At 41.8% G+C, this 12230-nt stretch overlaps 1 protein-coding gene across 5 annotated transcripts in view; it reads right to left on the bottom strand.

The window, feature by feature from the left end:
- Positions 1-12230, bottom strand: part of sbf1 (SET binding factor 1) — a 174062-nt gene that overhangs the window by 15220 nt on the left and 146612 nt on the right. For 4 of the 5 annotated variants that reach the window (XM_060903342.1, XM_060903344.1, XM_060903345.1 and 1 more), the window contains 6 exons: positions 10878-10952; positions 10276-10448; positions 3809-3985; positions 3550-3651; positions 3278-3463; positions 3005-3131 (listed from right to left, as the gene is read on the bottom strand). In XM_060903342.1, the coding sequence (XP_060759325.1) occupies positions 3005-3131; positions 3278-3463; positions 3550-3651; positions 3809-3985; positions 10276-10448; positions 10878-10952 (840 nt within the window). The remainder of the gene's footprint in view (positions 1-3004; positions 3132-3277; positions 3464-3549; positions 3652-3808; positions 3986-10275; positions 10449-10877; positions 10953-12230) is intronic. The other variant, XM_060903346.1, reaches the window with a different exon arrangement.

The following is a 12230-nucleotide window of genomic DNA, read 5'->3' as shown; positions in this document are numbered from 1 at the left end:
GAAATGTCTGCCAACTTTCCCATATATATATATATATATATATATATATATATATATATATGAATGTTTTCAAATTCAATGATGGTTTAAAATTTTTATAAACTTACTTTTATAACATTTAATAATCCCTAGTACTTATTAATCACTAATTCATAAGTAGTAATGATTAATAATCAATAATAATTACTATTACTACTAATTATTATTAGTGGTTGTTAATATTATTCTTATCATATTAAAAACACTGTTGTAGACGATAAGTAATAAAACAAACTTTTTGTACAAATTATTTATACTGTACTATATTTAGGATTATTGTATTTTCTGGAGTTCTTTTTAATTGAGTTTTGAAATAAAGGTTGTTTATATATTTATATTAAACTTGGTACAATAAACAAATGTTAATTATGTAAAAAAAAAATGATGCTAATCATTATTATTATTTCCTTTGAGCCCCATTTTCCACTTGACTCTTGTGCGGATGCGCGAACCCCCCTGCGTTTCACTCCGGAGTGCTCGACCTCTAACACGCGCGCCTCGTGTCCATGAAAAACCAGTTTCCCAGTGGGCGTGTCCCCAGCGCTGCGGTACCGGCTTTAAACACATTTGTGCGATCCAGCGCTTTTTATCGCAAACGATTCTTCTCCTTATTTTGGGGGTATTTGTCATCCCCCAACCACTTATTGTTAAACAGACATCTTTCCATAATTATCAACGCTTTATAGCACCCATGTAAGCTACCTGCGCATCTCTCACTCTTCACAACCACCGCACCACACCACACCACACCACACTGCCTCCAGTAGCCTCCTAACGTTAGTTTTTGATCTACGGAATACACAGAAGACGCACAGAACCAATGCTGCCCCCAAAAGGTACGCTGGTCACTTTTAAAATTACAGTTTAAAAAAAATACCCCAAACCGGATGGAGACATTTCACTCGTTCGGTCAATATTAAATTTAATACCTCCCTTTCGAAAATTCCAGTCATTACAAACAATTTAAGACGTTTTTAGGCCTTGAAAACCGAAAGTTGTATTTAAGACTTTTTAAGGACCCACGGGAACCCTGGCCTCGCCTCGCGCCGACCCCCCGAAATTTTCTCAACGGATTTACATGTTTCACAAAAATGACATTTTCAGCAGGAAAAACTCGGAATTCCACAGATCCACGGAAAATTCTCATCCCTGGGTGCAGAGATTTAAATCATTAGGTGAAAAATAACATCAAACTGATTGATTTGGTTTTGTATGTGATTCAAACAACAGATTAAGAATAAAAAGGGAAAAAAAAATTGTGTAAATTCCACACGAATAACGACTCGGTCTTTACGGGAAAATATCAGACCTCGCCCACGGCTCGGTCCGTACTGTCAAGACCTCGGTCTGATATTTTCCCATAAAGACCGAGCAAGCGAGGTTAATAAGGAGTTTATTATCTGGCTTTTTAAAAAAAAAAATTTTCTAAGATTAAAATAAACAGTCATTATAACAAGGCGTGACGCTGCTTTCAGTCACGAGATATTTGTAGCATAGTTCAGTCACGCATGCAGAATAAACGGCTAGCGGTTTCAAAACTGAATTTCTGTTCACGGTTTCTGAATTCAAAGATTTTTAGTGTCAATTCACTATATATCCAGGACATATAGGAGAATCGAAATGCCGTTTCTCTCTCACCTTACTTCTAAAATCAGATAAAAATATTTACATTAAAAAAAGGAAAAAAAATATATTTTTATTTTATTCGCGGTCCAAATTCTGCACTCTGATTGGCTGGCGAGCGGGTCCGTATCCTACGATACGGACCCTGGTTACGGACCTCTGGCGACTCGCTCGTTCACAACAAACATCGTAGCAATTTTTGTCAACACATTTTCATATTTCTCAGGAGAATAGCATTAATTTTACAGCATGGATAGCGATAACGACAGTGTTCAGAGCGAAAGCGAGTTTTACTACCCTGAGGAAGAAGAAATAAAAGAAAACATTTCAGGAGAAAGCTAAAAACCTCCAATTTGCTAATGCCGAGCAAAAACATGGCTGAATCCTGAATGACTCCTATTTGTATAAATAGGGGACTACATAGGTGGCAAAATGTAGTTTTTTTTTTTCCTGCCATGGAAGTGCACTTGTATACCGAGGAGGAAGCCATTTGCATTACAGCCGTGAATGAGGATTCAAAATGGCGGCTCGGCTCGGTTTTCCCTTTCGGGCGCTCTCATTTTCTGTTAGAATTTGGTAAAGAAAAAATAAATATATTATTTACCAGCTTAAGGTCGGTCTGTATGGTGAAATACTGTGACCTCGGCCTTGAATACTGACCTCGGCTCAGAAGGCCTCGCTCAGTACTTTCAAGACCTCGGTCACGGTATTTCACCATACGGACCTCCCAGCTGGTAAATAACATATATATAGATAGATAAATAGACAGACAGACAGACAGACAGACAGACAGATAGATAGATAGATAGATAGATAGATAGATAGATAGATAGATAGATAGATAGATAATGCTCTTATGTATAAAATATAGATAATGCTCTTCGTTGCTCATTTCTTGAATGACTCGTTTGTCTTTTGGCTGTTTTTGATTCCGTTTTGATTTCCAATTAATCTTTTTTTTGTCTTTTTTTTTTTGCAACGTTGAAAGACGGCGCCTTGGAAGGAAAGTCCGTAAACGCCGACAGGCATTATGGGAAAATTCTGCCTGCCAAGGAACCAATCAGAGCGCACGATTTTACAGGAAGTAGCTCATGTCATATAATAAGACTATTTAACACTTAAGGTCACTGATTTCACATAATTTTAATTTGATGTATTTTCACTTTCACAACATGGTAAGATATCGTTTCCAAAATACACTGATGCCCTGGTGCTCAGAAATTTCACTTCAGCTCTCCAGTCTGAAATGAGCCTTAAAAAAAAAAAAAAAAAGTAGCGACTTCAAAACATTTCCTATTCAGTAGAATGATGAAGGTTTAGGTAAAGGGGATTTGAGACCCACCCAGCTCTATACGCTCGTAATCAGAGTCCAGCAGAAAGGTCCGGAAGCGATTCGAGACATAGTGATAAGCCAGGAACTTCAGATAGTACTGACTGAACTCAAACTCCATCGGGAACTGATGATGGATCTGGAAAAAGCAGAGTGTGAAGCACTTTTAAAATAAAATAACAAGCTTCTTTAACTGACTGTACACGGTCCATATGTTTCAGGACCCCGACCTGCCTGAAGTCCAGGACTTTGTTTCCGGAAAAGCGTTAAAGGATTTAACAGTACCTGGTGTACACAGTCGAGGAACTGCAGGAAGACTGGAGTGAAGCCGCTGCTCTGGCTAGCTGGCGTCTGAGCGCCGCGGTGGCTGAAGCGATGGCCGAACGACAGCCACTCCTTCTCCACCAGCAACCGGAAGCCATCGAACGTGCGGTAGTACGGGTCTGACAGCAACTGCACCAGAGACACCACCTACGCAGAACAGCGCACAGAGCTCAGATCCGGCACCGACACAATGCTGAAACGCTACAAACACAGCACCACTGCTTCAACCGTACCTGAGTGGTGACGTCCCATCCGTCCTCCAAGCTGACCATGACCGAGGAACCGGAGTCCAATAACCCCACCACGAGAACGGACACCTGAAGGAGCCTGTGAAGCTACAACACAAACACAATAAATAGAGTTGAACTGAATCTGTATAAAAAGTTCCTGAAACAAAAATTACATTCTAGAACAAATCACCAAATAAATAAAAATAACAAATAAAAGGTTAAGAACATACGTAACCGTATGAAAAGTGCGTGAGTGCTTTACCAGATTCATCCATTCAGACTCCTCTAAGCAGCGGTGGAAGGACAAATTGGGTTCAGAGGAAGAACAGGAAGGAACGCAGGCCTTCATCAGCTTCTTAAAACTGTTCTTCACCTGCCGCACGTCGAACACCTCGATGGGTACCACCTCCCACTGCTGGAACGAGTCCTGCTTTCCTCCCTGCGCACACACACCCGAGCTCAAGGTTATTTTATTTTAGTCTAAACTAGCAGTTATCGCCCGTCACGGAGGACACGGAGACTTGGCCCTAGCAGAATTGTGAGGTCCCGTACAATCAAAGCTCCCGGGCGAGTGGGGGAGGGGATTCCCTGCTGAGGCTACGCGCAGTGTGTTAGTGCGAGCATGTAGCCTATGGGAAATGAATAGTGTGTTGGATTAGCATGTTTTGGAAAATCGAGAATGGTGTCTTGGGCCCCTCTGGGGTGTCACCAATCCATCTGCCAAGTATGGAGTACGTGTGTCCAACCATGACGATTTGCACAGGTGAACAGACAGACAGCCTTCCTTTGGTCATATCGATACACAGGTGATTATAGAAAATCGCGTGTGTTGATTGGTCGGGAAATTCGGACTATTTCTCAATAATCACCTCAAGCAAATAGGCAAAATGGCGGCCAATCGCTGTCACCGTAAGTGAGGAAGAATTACAAATTATGAAAGAAAATGTTCCTAAAAGCACTACAGATCAGTGGCGGCTGGTAGTCTTTCAAACAGGGGAGGCTGGTCGGTTACGATATTTCCAGATTTTAAAAGAAAAAAACATCAATTTTGCCCATACTCTTGCCTCTGATCTGGCTGATTGTTGACAGCGTCACAAACTGTGAAATAACAGGTTCTTTTGGCCCATTAGCCTACTGTCCAATATACATGATGGTGGTGTTGGGGGGGGGGTATATTTTAACATTTTATATTTTAAAATTGTGGCATGTTGTTTAAAAATTGATCATTATTGAAAGCATCTCTTTGTCAGGACCCTCAGCAGTAACAGCAGAGTGTTCTGGAATAGGCACAAGCACTGACCTTGGGGAGCCAAACATGGAGCTGGGTGCCACACATTTCATTCAATGACACTTTCCCTATATTTTACTTATTTTGACTGAGAAATGTTTTATTGACAATTTTGATAACCCTTCACTTTTAATCCAGGTCTGTAGTGTGAAATGTTCTCGGCTGTGTTTTTGTTTAAAAATGTTTTCCAAATTGTAGCTGTGTTTAATTCATATCCAGAAAAATATATATTCCAATATAATATACTCAGCATAAACATTTTAAATAGATTCTATATTTTTGGTCCATCCATGACATATTACTAAAGTAGCCTATTTACTGTTGTTGATGTGGGTCACTTGCTGTTAGCCAATTCACTTTCTCGTACCAGGAGAGCTGAAAGGAACGAGTATTATTCCCTACCTTTTTCACCAAGTCAATTTGAGGCGTTGGTCTACGCTGCTCTTTAATTTTAATTTTTTCCTCGAAAGGAAGACTGGCAAATGGCTTCGCCAAAATTAAATCAGCAATGCTTGGCATCCGTGCGCAGCTTTCTTGCTAGCTGACTAGCCCCCTCAAGTTCAAGTTCAGTCACTCGAATAAACGAAATTTCTGGAACTAAGATAGCAAACTTGACAACACTATATTTACACTTTATTTACAATGAAAATATATACAAACTAAAAAAGCTGGTAGAAACCGTATGTAATGAATGAAAACGAAATGTAAGCTGATCTCTTACAATACACCACAGCTCTTGCGAATCTGCATGGGACTGAACTGAAATTCACCGCTGCCTGTCTATATTTGAAACGAGCTGTCAATCAAAGAAAATATCCGGCCGCTTTCACCAATCACCAGTCTCCTCGCGGAAACTGCCATGTCCCTCCCAGTGTGAGGCTCGGAGTCCGTAGGCGGGCATTTTCGCAGTATTTGTCCAATAATCATCTTGCATTTTGATATTGAAAAGCGCAGAGCTCCCAAATGCCATTGAAGTCCACTGAGGCTGGGCTGCATCGCGCTGTCACGAGGGGGAGAAACTCACGCACACATTAGGCGAACTGGGGAAAGTTATAACGGAATGATTTCGCACTGTAGTGGGTTCAGCACATATATTTCTATGATTCTGGATCTGAAATAGCAATGTTATAAGGTCGGCTATAACATAAGCCTAGCGCAATTCATCCTACACGATGTTCGTCATTTTTAGAGGAGGCTGAGCCTCCCTCGTTGTCTTAGAGCAATCGCCCGTGCTACAGATGCTATTAAGTTTGGTCGAAAACTATTCAAAGAATTGTGATTTATTTGATCGATTTCAAAACAAAAGTATTTTATGTGACTCGGCGTAGATAAGTGACAAGTCTGCACCGCGCCTTTATTATACGGTTAGGTCCATAAATATTTGGACAGAGACAACATTTTTCTAATTTTGGTTCTGTACATGACCACAATGAATTGTGAACAAAACAATTCAGATGCAGTTGAAGTTCAGACTTTCAGCTTTAATTCAGTGGGTTGAACAAAATGATTGCATAAAAATGTGAGGAACTAAAGCATTTTTTAAACACAATCCCTTCATTTCAGGGGCTCAAAAGTAATTGGACAAATTAAATAATTGTAAATAAAATGTTCATTTCTAATACTTGGTTGAAAACCCTTTGTTGGCAATGACTGCCTGAAGTCTTGAACTCATGGACATCACCAGACGCTGCATTTCCTCCTTTTTAATGCTCTGCCAGGCCTTTACTGCAGCGGTTTTCAGTTGCTGTTTGTTTGTGGGCCTTTCTGTCTGAAGTTTAGTCTTTAACAAGTGAAATGCATGCTCAATTGGGTTGAGATCAGGTGACTGACTTGGCCATTCAAGAATATTCCACTTCTTTGCTTTAATAAACTCCTGGGTTGCTTTGGCTTTATGTTTTGGGTCATTGTCCATCTGTATTATGAAACGCCGACCAATCGGTTTGGCTGGATTTGAGCACACAGTATGTCTCTGAATACCTCAGAATTCATCCGGCTGCTTCTGTCCTGTGTCACATCATCAATAAACACTAGTGACCCGGTGCCACTGGCAGCCATGCATGCCCAAGCCATCACACTGCCTTCGCCGTGTTTTACAGATGATATGGTATGCTTTGGATCATGAGCTGTACCACGCCTTCGCCATACTTTTTTCTTTCCATCATTCTGGTAGAGGTTGATCTTGGTTTCATCTGTCCAAAGAATGTTCTTCCAGAACTGTGCTGGCTTTTTTAGATGTTTTTTAGCAAAGTCCAATCTAGCCTTTTTATTCTTGAGGCTTATGAGTGGCTTGCACCGTGCAGTGAACCCTCTGTATTTACTTTCATGCAGTCTTCTCTTTATGGTAGATTTGGATATTGATACGCCTACCTCCTGGAGAGTGTTGTTCACTTGGTTGGCTGTTGTGAAGGGGTTTCTCTTCACCATGGAAATTATTCTGCGATCATCCACCACTGTTGTCTTCTGTGAGTGCCCAGGTCTTTTTGCATTGATGAGTTCACCAGTGCTTTATTTCTTTCTCAGGATGTACCAAACTGTAGATTTTGCCACTCCTAATATTGGAGCAATTTCTCAGATGTTTTTTTTCTGTTTTCGCAGCTTAAGGATGGCTTGTTTCACCTGCATGGAGAGCTCCTTTGACCGCATGTTTTCTTCACAGCAAAATCTTCCAAATGCAAGCACCACACCTCAAATCAACTCCAGGCCTTTTATCTGCTTAATTGAGAATGACATAACGAGGGAATTGCCCACACCTGCCCATGAAATAGCCTTTGAGTCAATTGTCCAATTACTTTTGGTCCCTTTAAAAACAGGGTGGCACATGTTAAGGAGCTGAAACTCCTAAACCCTTCATCCAATTTTAATGTGGATACCCTCAAATGAAAGCTGAAAGTCTGGACTTTATGTCCATTGTATAACTATAACTTGAATATGTTTCAGTAAACAGGTAAAAAAACCAAAATTTGTGTCAGTGTCCAAATATATATGGACCTAACTGTATTTACAACCCCGATTCCAAAAAAGTTGGGACAAAGTACAAATTGTAAATAAAAACGGAATGCAATAATTTACAAATCTCAAAAACTGATATTGTATTCACAATAGAACATAGACAACATATCAAATGTCGAAAGTGAGACATTTTGAAATTTCATGCCAAATATTGGCTCATTTGAAATTTCATGACAGCAACACATCTCAAAAAAGTTGGGACAGGGGCAATAAGAGGCTGGAAAAGTTAAAGGTACAAAAAAGGAACAGCCGGAGGACCAAATTGCAACTCATTAGGTCAATTGGCAATAGGTCATTAACATGACTGGGTATAAAAAGAGCATCTTGGAGTGGCAGCGGCTCTCAGAAGTAAAGATGGGAAGAGGATCACCAATCCCCCTAATTCTGCGCCGACAAATAGTGGAGCAATATCAGAAAGGAGTTCGACAGTGTAAAATTGCAAAGAGTTTGAACATATCATCATCTACAGTGCATAATATCATCAAAAGATTCAGAGAATCTGGAAGAATCTCTGTGCGTAAGGGTCAAGGCCGGAAAACCATACTGGGTGCCCGTGATCTTCGAGCCCTTAGACGGCACTGCATCACATACAGGCATGCTTCTGGATTGGAAATCACAAAATGGGCTCAGGAATATTTCCAGAGAACATTATCTGTGAACACAATTCACCGTGCCATCCGCCGTTGCCAGCTAAAACTCTATAGTTCAAAGAAGAAGCCGTATCTAAACATGATCCAGAAGCGCAGACGTCTTCTCTGGGCCAAGGCTCATTTAAAATGGACTGTGGCAAAGTGAAAAACTGTTCTGTGGTCAGACGAATCAAAATTTGAAGTTCTTTATGGAAATCAGGGACGCCGTGTCATTCGGACTAAAGAGGAGAAGGACGACCCAAGTTGTTATCAGCGCTCAGTTCAGAAGCCTGCATCTCTGATGGTATGGGGTTGCATTACTGCGTGTGGCATGGGCAGCTTACACATCTGGAAAGACACCATCAATGCTGAAAGGTATATCCAGGTTCTAGAGCAACATACGCTCCCATCCAGACGACGTCTCTTTCAGGGAAGACCTTGCATTTTCCAACATGACAATGCCAAACCACATACTGCATCAATTACAGCATCATGGCTGCGTAGAAGAAGGGTCCGGGTACTGAACTGGCCAGCCTGCAGTCCAGATCTTTCACCCATAGAAAACATTTGGCGCATCATAAAACGGAAGATACGACAAAAAAGACCTAAGACAGTTGAGCAACTAGAATCCTACATTAGACAAGAATGGGTTAACATTCCTATCCCTAAACTTGAGCAACTTGTCTCCTCAGTCCCCAGACGTTTACAGACTGTTGTAAAGAGAAAAGGGGATGTCTCACAGTGGTAAACATGGCCTTGTCCCAACTTTTTTGAGATGTGTTGTTGTCATGAAATTTAAAATCGCCTAATTTTTCTCTTTAAATGATACATTTTCTCAGTTTAAACATTTGATATGTCATCTATGTTATATTCTGAAAAAAAGATGGAATTTTGAAACTTCCACATCATTGCATTCCGTTTTTATTTACAATTTGTACTTTGTCCCAAATTTTTTGGAATCGGGGTTGTACATGCCACTTTTGAAGTTTGAAATAAATTAGTTTAAAAAAAAAAAATCACCTGTGCATTTATACTAAAACAATTATCCGCGTGAGGCTCAGTGAACATCGGTGATTACACATACAGGACACTTTTCCGATGGAATAAAAGCATGTGTTCTAGTCCCCTCTCGCAGGTTTCATAGCATGCAATATTGTTAGCATATCGCTTATCCTACGTGTATTACATCACTCTACCCAATGGAGAATGAGTGTTGAATATGGTTTCCGATACTGCATGGTTGTCAAGACAACACGACGTCGCACGTCGGAGACGTAAAACTTCTGTGCTAGCGAGCGAGCGACTGTGACAATTTGTAAACAAACATGGCCGCCAGGTTTGCTTCGTTAACTACGGAAGACTTTGAGAGAATTTTGAAAGACGCCCGAAAGGAATGTGTATGTATAATAATAATAATATTGGCTGGCTTTTTTTCATGGTCGATCAGATATATTCCATTCAGCTACTCGTCTTCGACTCGTTCAGTCTCATGCTAGCTGAATGGAATATATCTGATAGACCACTCAACATCAGACAATATTATTTAAAAAATAACCTCGACTTCGGATACTATTCACCGATAATCACGTCGCCTCCTGTGAATAATCGTTAAATAATGCTGACAGACAGCACTGCATGAGTGGTCACTGATTAGTTTCCTATAACAGTACATGTCGACGTGTTTTATTCCAGAATGTTCCAGGATAAATCTTGTCTTATTAAGAGTCGCAATTTTTGGCTCACCATACAGCACAACAGAATGCTCAAGTCATTTCAGCCCATTGTGTAGCGTTTTCACAATACCTTGAGCTGGTTCTTGTCCCCGATGATGTAGAGATACGCTCTTTGCTGGCGGAGGAAGTACGGCTCAGCCGGCCCACCGTTTGCCTGAGGGGGGTCTTTTCCTGCTAGCCGGTTCCCCACTTCAGGATTATAGCCGGTGAGTCGCCCGCTGCCCCGGATACTGCCCCATTTTCCTGAATCACACACACACAACGCATTCACAAAGGCGATACACTTCTTACTTCACCGGACAGGACATGCAGGCTGTGCTGACGTAAAGATCGACTGCATTTCATTACATTCACATATCAGCTGCAAATTAATGGTTTGTTCGATGCAGTCAGAACATATCAATCAATCAATCAATCAAACAGCATGTCAGACAACAAGAGCACTGCCAGAGTTTCAGAACACAGTGGGTGACGTGCAAAGAGATGCCAGGCTAGACGGACAAAAACAGAGATGAGGACTAGGACACAGAATGTCAAAGTGAACGGTTAGCCCAGGGGAAAGGACAGCGATCCTGGGTGGGCGCTAGCTCACACACGCTGACATCACTGTTAAGAAACCTGATTGGTTAGATTGGAGAGCAGGGGGTCAGGCTGTTTCGGACTGTACTGTACCTCGGGGTGAGCCTCGGGCCTTGACTGAAACCTTAGGCTGAGAGAGGGAGATGACCTTTGCCCTCTGACCCCGTGCTAGGGCCAGAGAATAAAGAGATACCCGTTACTGTCGGCACATATTCTAGCACAGCTCCGCTACAACTACCACTACACTCGCATAAATGACCCTCTGCTGAAGGATCGTTATCGTTTCTATAGTAACAACTCATCTATGATGTAGTGAGATGAAGATTACAAGTGTGTTGAAGTCGATAAAAGATGTTTATTTAATATTTATGGAAGGAGTCACCAGTGTTAAGCCTAGGTCACAACCGGACGTGCGATTTTTGGCGTTTCCCAAATCGCTGCGTTTTTTTTTTTGTTCGTGGAGAAAGACGCACGTTGGCCGTAAGTTTGTCTTGCAACCTGAAAAAACGTAAGCGTCCGTAGAGTTTGTTTGACATGACAAATAATCTCTGCGGCCGGTCTGCGGCTCGAAAATCAGCACGTCACATGCGCGCCCTCCGTGCGTTTCTTGCACGTAGACCGGCTGTAGGAGCACGTACGGCCGGCTGTGACCGAGGCATTAGTGCTTTGGAACAGTCAGCGAGATTTGCGCCACAGGAAAGAGAGGAAGTGAGAGGCTGGTGAGGGAACATGAGGTGTAACTAGAAACGGATAAAATGCAAACGTGTCGTTCATTAATAAAGTAAAAGTTGTAAAACTGCTGTGGTAAAAGAGGAATATTACAACAAAAAAAAAAAAGAAGAGAGAAAATAATTCACTTCGGGATGGTAAGACTAACTGTACGATATTGTTAATTACTTTCCCATAACAGCGTGCCCTGAAGTGTTTTACACCTTACACAGAGCACAGCTATGCTGTCGGACAACGAGGGTTATGTATATAACCGCGGTTCTATGAGTTTCGGATGACCGCCAGAGGCGGTGCTTTCAGCACATGGATATCCATCACACGAACGTGCAGGTCAAGTAATAGTAACAACAAAGTCACGTGTGACCTGGGTGACGTCACCCCGTGACCCCGGCATAAAAGACCGGTAAACCCAGGAAGTGACCTCTTGGCAAATCTTCTCGTGTACACTCCGAGTGACTGCCAAGCTCTGGCGGTCATCCGAAACTCATAGAACCGCGGTTATATACATAACCCTCGTTCTATTTCGTTTCTACTGACCGCCAGAGGCGGTGCTTTCAGCACATGGATGACTAATACCAACCAGGTCATGAGGAGTGCCTACCCGTACCCAGTGCTGCTGCGACGGGCCTGGAATGACAGCCGTCGCCACAGGATTATGTGGGACGACATTAAGACGGTAAAACCTGGTGAAGGTGCAGCTGGAAGCCCAGGAGGCTG

Source organism: Neoarius graeffei, chromosome 21, assembly GCF_027579695.1.
Source record: "Neoarius graeffei isolate fNeoGra1 chromosome 21, fNeoGra1.pri, whole genome shotgun sequence".
Taxonomy (NCBI): domain Eukaryota; kingdom Metazoa; phylum Chordata; class Actinopteri; order Siluriformes; family Ariidae; genus Neoarius; species Neoarius graeffei.
This window is presented reverse-complemented; position numbering and strand designations above follow the sequence as displayed.